At 44.0% G+C, this 11,673-nt stretch overlaps 1 protein-coding gene across 1 annotated transcript; it reads right to left on the bottom strand.

Moving 5' to 3' along the window:
- Positions 1-434: 434 nt before the first annotated feature.
- Positions 435-631, bottom strand: SMIM43 (small integral membrane protein 43). Its single transcript, XM_069104839.1, has one exon. The coding sequence runs from the start codon at positions 629-631 to the stop codon at positions 440-442; it is 192 nt and encodes a 63-aa protein (XP_068960940.1). The 3' UTR covers positions 435-439.
- Between the last annotated feature and the right edge of the window lie 11,042 nt (positions 632-11,673).

The following is an 11,673-nucleotide window of genomic DNA, read 5'->3' as shown; positions in this document are numbered from 1 at the left end:
GAAGTGCCATGGCTGCCCCTTCTCGTCATTACCAACCCGCGTTCCCAATGCCCGCCACCGACCTGCATTCTCGAAGGGCCCTGAGGGCCAGGTGACCAGGAGCCACTGTGAGGCAGGAGACAGAAACAGCCGCACCACCCAGAGGTGCGGAGCGACGGGGGGGTCAGGAGCTGGCTTGGGCCACACCAACCCCAACCAGAGTTAGAGCCGGAGGCTCAACGGACTCGAGAAGGGCGCTGGAGCTCTACCTAGGTAGAAAGCTAGAGGAGAGACTGAACAGCCCCCAGGAGACAGCCCGAGGGCTTTCTGGAGTCGGAGCTGGCCAGGGCTGGAGCGGTCAGGGGGCAGCTGGAGCTGGAGCTGGCGGGGAGGCTGGGCTGGGCTGGGCCCGACGGGGAGGCGCTGGAATGGGCCGGAGCCACGCGCCCGCCTCGCCGGCTCACACCGCTTGCTCCCGGCAGAAGCCCCAAGGCTCCCGGGCTAGCGAGAGGCGGCCCGGCTGCAGCGCCCCGGCGGTGTGGGCGATGGAGTTCTTCAGCTGCTTGATGACCGCGAAGAGCAGGAGGAAGAGTAAGAACAGCAGCAGGAAGAAGAGGGCCAGGTAGAGCAGCAAGTTGAGTTCCCACTCCATGCCGCCGGCCCGCAGCTCCGAGTGGAAGGACCAGCGCGCGTGCACCTGGCCAAGCGGGGAGAGCCGAGCCGCCCCCCGGCCCCCACCCCGGGCCACTGTCCTCTGAGGGGCCCCAGCTCTCACCCAGACCCAGCCACTCCGAGGCACCGCGAGCTCCTGGCTGACCCTCCACTCCAGTCCTGGGCACAACGGCTGCGCCCTCGCGCCCTGCCAGGGCCAGCACCGATGACAGTAGCCAGCCTCTTAAGGAGCCTCCCGGGGTCTCAGTCTCACCGTCTTTCCCTTCTGGGCTCACTGAGTGCTAGAAGCAGATGCTGCCCGGAGAACTTCAGCGGGAGGGAGGAGAGACAGGGATGGAGGGAGGAAGGATTGCCAAGCAGGTCCCCAGTTAGCTTCTCCTGAGCTTGGCGCTGCTGCTTTGCAAATGACCATTCCGGACATTGACAAGGACCCCACTTCCTCCCTCCCTTCTCTCCTCCTGTCTCTCCACCCTTCTTTCTCCTTCGGCCTCTTTTTTTCCTTTTCCTCCTTCCCTTTTCTTCATCTCTTTTTCTCTCCCACTTTCCTCTTCCTTCCCTCCCCCTTTGTCCTTCTCACTCTTTCTTTCCCTCCCGCCCTTCTTCCTCTTTCTCCTTTCTCACTTCTAGTCTCTTCCTGCTCTTTCCCCCCTCTTCTGTCTTTCTTGCTTTCCTTTAATCCTACAAACACTCTAAGGATCCTTATCCAGTTTAGCTCTACCCACCCCATTCTCTACCCTCTGACTTCCTCCTCCATTCTAGTCTCTGAAACTCAAAAATTTCAGCCTGGATCTCTTCCTCCCACACTTTTTCCATCTTGCATTCAGGGAAAGCTGACTTCCTCTGGAAGAGACACCACATTCCTGAACTCTGTCTTTAGATAGGGTGCTTCTTTTCTCATTCTCCCTACTACCCACTGGGAAGGAGGGGACCAGCATATTTCTTGTTCTCTACTACTACCTATTCGTTGCATTGTCCTCGTATCTCAGCAGTTGCAGGTGTTGTTTTACTAATCAGCTGTCCTCTGGGCCATCTTCCCTCCTTTTCCAATGAGCTGAATGGCTATCTTTCTTCCTCTACACTCCAAGCCTTATTACTTTTGCCTTCTGGAACAAGCCTGATAAACAACCTCCATTACCGATGCTGTTTGCATTTCCTCTCCTTTCACTCATTTCCTAATCCCTTGAAATCTGAATCCAGTCATTACACAACCAACACTACTCTCTCCAAAGTTATTAGTGCTATCTTTATTGCTAAATAAATGGCCTTTTGCCAGCCCTTCAGAACAATTCTTCAGCATCTGATGCTGGAGCCCACTGTCCTAGACAGTGTCTTCTCTGTATTTTGTGACAATGATTCCTCATGGTTCTCTTGCCTACCCCTCAGTCTCTTTTGTTGGATTACCACATTCTGAAAGCCCCTTACCTGTGGGAATAGGAAAAGGGACTCCTCCTTTCTCTTGTTGGCCTCATCAGTTCAATTATGGATTCAATTATTGCCATTTCACAGATGACTCCCAGATCGAAATATCCATCCTGAGTCTCCATTTCCAAATCATCAACTGCCTAATGGGCATTTCAAACCAGATATTCTGTAGACATTTCAAACTCACCCTGTTCAAAACAGAATTCATTCTCTTTCCACCTTAACACATCCCTCTTCCAAAATTCCTTGCTTCCTTGAGAATTACATATCCTTCCAGTTACCCAGCTTGGCATCCTTGGGGTCTTCCTTGACTCCTCAATCTACTTTATCCCACATATCAATTCAGTCGCTCCATCTGTGGGAAGTTCATGACATCTTTCTCATGTGTCCCCTTCTTTTCACTCATGCGGCCACCACTCTAGTTCAGGTCCACAGCACTTTCATCTTGAACTATTGCAATCACTTTCTCATTTGCCTCCATGACTTCAGTCTCTCCAAACTATACTCCCTTTGGCTTCTCAAGTGATATTTTTTTTAAAGCAATTGGGGTTGAGTAACTTGCTCAAGCTTACACAGCCAGTTATTTCTGGGTGTGGTGCTAAGTATTTGAGCCCGGATTCGATCCCAGGTCATCCTGACACTGGGGCTGGTAGTCTTACTTACTGTGCTACCTGGCCGCCCCTCAAGTGATATTTTCTAAAGAACAAACTTTACTACATCATTCCACTGATAAAGAAACACCATTGGGTCTCTAGTACCTCTAGGACCAAATACAAACTCCAGTCTTCGGCACTGAAAACTCTTTACAACCGACTTCCACCTACTTTTCTAGGCTTATTATACATGACCCCTTCAGGCATTTTTTCTGTCCAGCCAAAATGGCATCCTTGCTGTTCTTCATCCATAATATTCCCTCTCTGGTTGGCCTCCATGCCTCTGCACAGGCTGTCTCCCCCTCCCTGAATGCATGTCTCCTCACCTCAGCCTCTTAGAATCCCTGATTTCCTTCTAAGCTCAGCATAAACATAACCTTCTTCTGCATGAGACTGTTCCTAATCTCCCCAGCTGCTGCACAGATATCACAGATAACAAGCATCATAGGTTCAGGCACAAAATGCTTTGTAGGCACATCTGGTGAGGTACCTGACAATCCCGAAATAGGATTTACTTTAAAAAATAAAATCACCTTGATTGTGAATTTTTGTCAATAACTCCTCAAGTATATTTTTTTCAATGTCAAGTACATCATCTGCATTCTCAATCAGCAGCTTTTGGATTCTTCCATAACCCAGTTTATTGAGGCCAAACACTAATTAGAGCCTGGTGCAGATCCAGGGATTACTAGAAAAAGGGCTTTGAACTCTTGTCTATTTGCATTCAGGTTTTTCAACTTGTGTTTGTTATTTTAATTTTTATCCTACCTTTTGTTCTCTTTGAGGTTTCTGAAGACTGCAGAGGCGACACATCTTGATGCATCATAAAAGAAACACTAAGGTGTATCACAGTTGATTTAGCCAAAATAAAGAGACTTGGTTCCTGTTTCATATCCTTTAATAAAAGTAACAACAACCATGTAGTGGTGACATTATCACCTCCCACTGCTCACTAGCCTTCAGCTGCATTGACAAGTTTGGGAGGGAGACCATGATCAAGCGAGTCTCTCCAGTACCCTCAACAAAATTACGAGGTGGTTAAAAAAAAAAAGGCAGCTTTGTCGGAAAGGAGCACCTCCCATGGTTGGGAGCTATGAGTTTTGCTGCTTAGTCCCTGGAACTGGGCCTATAGCATCAGAGATGACTAAACACAGTGGGAGAAGGAGCCTTGGAGATGAACCTCCTCCCTTGGTGGTCAGGAATAGTAGAAGGCATTTTTCTCTGGCTCCCTTTTCTTTTGGGTCTGTCTTCCAGTCCTTTATCTGCAATGCACTTGGGTGGGAGTGAGAGGGCCTTGGGGTGATGGCAGCAGGAACAAGTGCTGGCTTTTTGGTTCCTTCCATGAACACATGTCAGTAGCAAATGATCCTGAGAAATAGCTACTTCCAGCCTTGGGGGCTACCTTATGAGTTAGGTAGAGTTCCTGAGTCAATGACCAGTTGAATAAAAAAAAAAAACTATTCATGTCTGCATCATTCTCAGGGAGAAGATGACCACAACCAGGAAGGTCATTCTGTGGCTAAAGAAAGAAAGAGGCTGGCCAGGAGATCCAGATCTTGGGAGCTGCTCAGATGGTATAGTCATAGAGATGAGGAGGGACTATATTCCAGTCACATAACTTGTGCAAAGGTTCACAGAGGGGAGATGGAATGAAAAGCTGCAGGAACAGCAAGGATTATCATGTTTGAGACCTGGCAAGCAACTTCTGCCTTCATCTAGTCTGCCCCCGAACCCATGGCTGGTGAGCAAAGGTATCTGAAGTTTCTCTCCCTTGGTGAGAGAAAGGAAGCAGGGCAATCAATTCAGTCAAAGCTAAAATGGAAAATTTAAGGCATTGAGACCATGAGCAAGCCAATCAACCTACCATTCCAATAACTTTGCAGACCACAACAGCCCCTCCGAGTCACCCTTCCCCTATAGATTTAGCAAAGTCCTTGAGGATGAGAGCTGTTTTCTCTTTTATATTTGTGTTCTGGGCAGTTATCACTGTGCCCAGACACACAGCTGGTGATTAATAAATTTTTTTTATTGAGAAGGGGAAAGGAACAAGCCTTTATCAAGAGTCTACCATGTGGCAAGCACTGTGTTACACACTTTATTGATCCCTTTCAACTCACTGATTCTAGTTTTGTTTTTGTTTTTTTCCTGGGTTCAAACCCCGTGGCACTGTTACATAACTGTGCTTGGAGTCTGGCATAGTTGGATTCAAATCCTTCCTCTGACCCTTCCTAGCTGTGTGACCATGGGCAAATCATGCAATCTGAGTCTCTCAGTTCCTTCCTCAGCCAAATGGAGGTAATAAGACCTGTCTATTTATGCCAGAGTTGTCAGAAAACACACAGGAAGCCTTTGCAAACATTAAAGGTCCATGTCGTCCTCTTCACCCTCTTCCATACCGTCCTCATCCTCCACTTCTTGTCCCTGCCTGCAGGAGCTGATAACTGAAAACAACAGCTTCTTAATAATGGATGTTTGCCTTCTGGACGGTAGAAGACTGGGGGAAGTGACTGCTTGCCACAGCTGGGATCAAAGCCACTCTGGACTCCGGAACTGAACAATAGCTTTTCATGCCATCCTTTTATCGAAGCGTCTTAAAAAGATTTGCAGATATTAACTAATCAATCCCCACTGCCTCTCCCTTAGGAGCTCATGTTTAAATGGGCATTGCTAGCTAGCATCCTTCTCATTACCTTTATTAGAGGCAAGCAACCTCTGAATTCTAGCTGATTTCAGGCTGCTCAAAATGAGGCACCTTATTGTGTCTAAACATGTCCATTAAAATAAATACATAGATGCACGACCCAAGCATTCTAAAGGGGGGAAAGGGGAATTTAATGTTGATCAACAGCAACTGGCTAGAAGAACAAAGGGCTGGGAGGCCACGGTTGGGACTCTCAGCTCCACCATTTGTGAGATGCAAAACCATCTCTCTGGATCTGAATTTCCTCACTGAAGAAATGAGCTTGGGCCAGCTGCCTTCTAAGGTGCCTTCCAACACCAACACCACATGCTTCTGGAAAGCTGCACGGCTTACTTGTTGTCCTTCACACGAGCCATCTCATCTCTCATCTCCAGGACTTTGCCTCGGCTGTCTTCCATGCTTGGAATACGCTCCCTTCTCATTCTCAGCCTCCTCAAATCCTAGATTCCTACAAAATTCAGCTCAGGCACTGCCTGTTACAAGAGGCCTTTCTTGATTTTTTCCTTCCTCAATTATGTTGTATTTAGTTGCATATATATATATATATATATATATATATATATTGAATATGTGTGTGTATATATATAGAATATGTATATGGTTGTATATTATATATGCATATGTGTGTAGATATGTGCATGTGTACATACGTGTACTCACACACACATATTTCCTCAGAATATAACCTCTTCAAGGGTCAGAGCCAGTTTTGAAGATTTTTTTATTTGTTTGTTTTTGTCCTTGTAGACCTAGAACGTAGAACCACACTTGGCACATAGTAGGTCTCTAGCCAATACTTGTTGATTGATTGCAGTTGGTAAAACAAATCAAGAGGCCATGTCAAACACTTGTCTTTGAACTTTTCCTCAAGTTACCTTTCCTGGCCATCTTAGGTGAAACCTCACTGAACCTCAGTTTACCCATGTGTTGGAACTAACACTGGTATTACCTACTCCTCAGGGTTACTGTGAAGAGTAAGTGATAATGCACACCCTCACCTGCCATGGCTACTTTTAGGGTCCCCAATTTAACTGACTGACCAGGCTCCTGGTCACAGTCCTTTTATCACAAGCATCTCATAAACATTTGTTGCATGGAGTACCTCCCAAGTCTGTCCCAAGTCTTGGCATATTTTGCCACATGTTCAGTAATTTAACTTGTGAACAGGGTTATAAATTCAGAGCATTGATACCAATGGATAAACACAGGGATAAGTCCCCCAGAAATCCCTTGGAACCCAGCAAAGAGGGCAGGATCACAAAATGTCACAGCTGGAAAGGACTTTGGAGATCATCTAATACAGAGATTTTCAAAGTGGGTCTATGGACATCTGGGGTCCCCTAAGACCTTTAAGGGGCTTCACAAGATCAAAAATATTTTAATGATAATAGTAAAACATGATTAAAATATTCCTCTTTTTTCCAACTATATAAGTTTGAGGTCAGATGTTCTTTATATATTTCAACTAATACAACACACTGTCACAGAGAGAATGTAGAAGTAGAGATAAGAATCCAGTTATCTTCTGTTAAGTGAAACATCAAAGAGATTTGCACAAAAAAAGTACAGCAACACTATTCTCACTAAAATTTTTTCTTTTGGTTTTAGAAAATGTTATTTTTCATAATAAGTATGTTAATTATGTTAACATGCAATCCATTTATTATTGTTACTTTTAAATGAATTATTAGCTATTTTAAATCTCTAATATGGTAAATACCAATAGATATTAACCAAATAAACAAAACTTCAACGATTTTAAATAGTATAAAGACCCAAAAGAACCACTGATGTAGTTCAACCATTTTATTTTTTAACAGTATTTTATTTTTTCCAATTGCATGTAAAGACAATTTTCAACATTCATTTTTGAAAGATTTTGAGTCCAAATTTTTCTCCCTCCCTCCCTCTCCTCCTCCCTCCCTAAGATGGCAAGCAATCTGAAATAGGTGATACATGTACAATAATGTCAATCACATTTCCACATTAGTCATGTTGTGAAAGAAGAAACAGAACAAAAGAAAAAACATGAAAGAAGTGAAAATTATATGCTTTGATCCTCTGTCAGTTCTTTCTCTGGATGTGGAGACCATTTTCCATCATGACTCTTTTAGAATTGTCTTAGATGACTGTATTGCTGAGACTTGACCATCACACAGTATTACTGTTACTGTGTCCAATGTTCTCCTGGTTCTGCTCACTTCACTCAGCATCTGTTCATGTAAGTCTTTCCAGGTTTTTCTGAAATCCACCTGCTCATCATTTCTTATAGCACAATAATATTCCATTACACTCATACACCACAACTTATTCAGCTACTCCCCAGTTGAGGGACATCCCCTCGATTTCCAGTTCTTAGCCCCCACAAAAAGAGCTGTTATAAATATGTTTGTACACATGGGTCCTTTTTCCTTTTTCATGACCTCTTGAGGATACAGCCCTAGCAGTGGTATTGTCAGATCAGACAGAACAGAGTTTGGTTGCCCTGGGCATAGCTCCAAACTGCTCTCTAGAAGTAGGCATTTAAGTTTAGAGATTTGTTCATTCAACAAAGCATGAAGCAAATACTATGCAATATAGGGGAACACGGACAAACATCCAGAATGATCCCTGTCATTGTTTACCTGGGGCATGTTCACGCAGCCGATGCACAGATTCACAAATGCAAAGCCACGCTCTCTGCCTCGGGGTCAAGAGACCAATGAGAGAGGCCACTAGCACATGGTCTAGGGCAAAGGGCGTCAGAGCTAGATGGAGAAGACAGGTTGTGGCCTTGGCTCCTACCAGCTCTGACTTTGACCAAGGCTCTTGTGCCTTCTCAGTTTCTCCGTCTGCCGGGATGGTGGTAGCTGTACGGCCCGACTCGTGGGGTTACTGTGAGGAACAAGTGAGGACACATGGAAAGGCCTTCATGAACCTTAAACTGCTACATGTAGATGTCAGCTGTAGTTTTTAAGAGCAGTTTTTAAAAATTAATTGGAAACACGAGAGGGCACATTTCATTTTAAGACACCTTACAAAAATAGGATTCTAATATTGTTTAAAGAAGGAAAGATGAGGTAACAATTTGCTTCAGTGAGACTCTCTGGAAGTGGAGTCAGGAGATCTGAGTTTTCGAGCCTTGGTTCTGCCTCTTCCTTGGGCAAATCATTTTCCCTGTTGAATCCAGTTTTCCCACCCATAATCTATTCCTACCACCTGGTCATTTCACCTCTTCAAGACAATGTGTTCTCTCATCTCTAGAAGTAGGCATTTAAGTTTAGAGATTTGTTCATTCAACAAAGCATGAAGCAAATACTATGCAATATAGGGGAACACAGACAAACATCCAGAATGATCCCTATCATTGTTTACCTGGGGCACGTTCACGCAGCCGATGCATGAACATAAGACCCTGTTACAAGGAATTAGTTCATCTTAAGTCTGGGGGCAATCTAGTGCCTCCCACAATCCACTAGATTTCCTTCTTTCTATTTCAGAAAGTTTATTTTAGATGAAAAGTTCTGAGTTCAGTCAGAATGACTCTGAGCCCACAGGGAGGAAAAATTCCTAATACCAAGGCAGAGGTGGGGTTCTCTATGGTTGAGGCAAAATTCAGTTTACTGGCAGCAGATTATATTATAGTGTCTGTGGAGACCAATATTTGAGGGGAAGTTGGCGCTTCCCTGTCCACGAAGCTCTTTGAACCAATGCTTCTCCTCATAACTTACTTCTTTCCTATAGCTTAGCCCACCCTTTGCTCCATCATTGCCCCAACCTCTGGAATCCCGAGGCTCAGAATCTCTTCTCTGACTCTGCAGTAGCTTCTCTTTTATAAAAAAGCACATGGGGTTTGACAGAAGGGAGGGCAGGTTAGGGGAGAGGGTAGTTAGAAGCAAACACTTTTGAAAAAGGACAGGGTCAAAGTAGGAAATAGAACAAGTGGGGGGCAGGATAAGATGGAGGGAAATATAGTCAGTCTTTCACAATATAACTACTATGGAAACATTTTGCATAACTACACATGTACAACCTATATTGAATTGCTTGTCTTGCCAGTGGGGATGGGTGAAGAGGGAAGAAGGGAAAGAATCTGGAAATCAAAGTTTTAAAAACAAATGTTAAAAAAATTGTTTTTTGCATGCAACTGGGAAATAAGATATACAGGCACTGGGGTATAGAAATCCATCTTGCCCTACTAGAAAGTTAGAGGGGGTATGGGGGAGGATATAAGAGAAAGCATATTGGGGGAAGGGGTATTCAGTAGACTTGCTATCTTGGGGTGGGGGGTAGGGGAAAGATGGGGAGAAAACTTGTAACTCAAAATTTTGTGGAAATGAATGTTGAAAACTAAAAATAAATTCAAAAAACTAAAAAAAAAATAAAAGAAAAAAGTACATAGGGTGAAGCTTTGGTCAATCCAAGAGAAGTGCACAGGTCAGTTCACAACCAATGCTGATTGTCTGGTTCAACCAAAACACAATCTAGGCACCTAATCAAGTCGCTAGGGCTGAATGGGGTGGGTTCTACTCTATCCTTTTGCCTTTCTATAAGATACTCATGTTACCTAGTCATTGACCCTGCGGGTTCCCACATATAAAGTATCATCACCAACCATTTGTAGGATTGTTGTGTGGATCCAATAGATGATGTATAGGAAAATGCCTTGTAACTGTAAAGCGTCCTATAGAAACACATGGAGTATTGTGGGTCAGTCCTATGCTCAGCCATACTTTGAGAAGGATCTGGAGAGGCTAGATAGTGTGCTAAAAGAAGGGAACAGCAAGGGAAGGGTCCTCTCAATAATGAAAGATGTTTAGCCTGAAAGGACAGTTGGGAGAGGTAGGATGCTGGTTTGCTTCAGTTATCTGAAAGATTGTCATGAGGAAATAAGCTTGGATGTGTTTCTTTGCATCCCACAGGGAAGAATGTGGAATAACAGGTGGCCATCACAAAAAGACACATTTAAGCTCGACAGAGAGAAGGAAAAGCTTCTAAATAATTCTCACTAGAATCTGAGCTCCTTGACTGCAAGGATTTGTTTTATCTTTCTTGTATTCCCCAAACACTCAGCACGGTACCTGGCACACAGGAACTAACACTTAATGGATAATTGGATATTTACTTGATAATTGGAGCTATTAAAAACGGAATGGGTGGAGGTAATCAGTACCTTCTTGGCCAACAATATCTTCAAGTGAGGACTGGATGGCCACTTGCTGGGGACATCACAGAGAAAATGCTTGGTCAGGAGGGGTTTTGAATAGACAGCTTCTGAGAAAGGCTCCTTTGAAAAGTGCAATTCTGTGATCCTTATGGCTTCAGTCTACATGCAGTAAATTAGCAGTTATGTTGGGAAAGATCAATATTAGAAGATAATTAGCCTGCAACATGACAGGAGCTGACTATACATGAATCGATAACATCATGTGGCAAAGTCAGACATTAAAACAAATATCATAGAGCAGGTGTACGAAGTGATGTTGACAGTGGAAAATCATTGGCCCGGAGCTAGCAGGGTCCTTAAATGTCATTGAATCTAACTTCCTCATGGCACAGATGAAAAACTGAGGCCCAAAGAGGGGAAGTCACAGTGATGAAGATAATAAACTACATTTTCTAAGTGAGTCATGGTTTAGCCTCATAGTATGATGCTTCTGAAGAAAATTATTTTTAAATTGCTCACCTTCTAAATTAATATACATAAAGACTGTGACCTGGTGAAAACTAGTTTGAATGATATGGCCCCAGGCCCTCAAGATGCATGACATCTGAGAACTACAGCTAGGGTGATGAGCTGCACTATGAGGATGGCCAGAGGAACACAAGATGCTAATAAGGAGTAACCATGAGAATCTCCACCAGAAATATGTGGAGGGAGGTGCTCTAAAGAATTGCAGCTGTCAACTTCACCCAGTGCAGTCTTCAACCCATCCATCCAATCACCAACAAGCATTCACTAAGTGCCTGCTACATGCTTGATCCTGGCACAAGTGCTAGGTGTAACAACAATGCAATATTCACAATGTTTATGGTGACTATAAATATGCTGGTATAGTTATTAATCACAAAATGTAACAGGCTTTCTACATGGGGGATATAGCCAGAATATTTATTCAAATACCATAAAACTGAGTCCCAAAACTAGAAAGTCAAAGCCATTACATTTGCCACGAAGTTGGCACACATAGTTAATGCAGTAAACACCTACATTCTCAAGCCTTCAAAACAAAACAGGATCCCTCAGGCAAAGATCTTCCTCTTCTC

Source organism: Petaurus breviceps, unplaced genomic scaffold (genome assembly GCF_028583685.1).
Source record: "Petaurus breviceps papuanus isolate PSGF00001 unplaced genomic scaffold, PetGlider_PUasm1.0 689, whole genome shotgun sequence".
Taxonomy (NCBI): domain Eukaryota; kingdom Metazoa; phylum Chordata; class Mammalia; order Diprotodontia; family Petauridae; genus Petaurus; species Petaurus breviceps.
This window is presented reverse-complemented; position numbering and strand designations above follow the sequence as displayed.

What these genes read in the sequence shown, in the direction of transcription:
- SMIM43 (XM_069104839.1), bottom strand. Translation starts at nt 631, where the DNA reads ATGGAGTGGGAACTCAACTTGCTGCTCTACCTGGCCCTCTTCTTCCTG.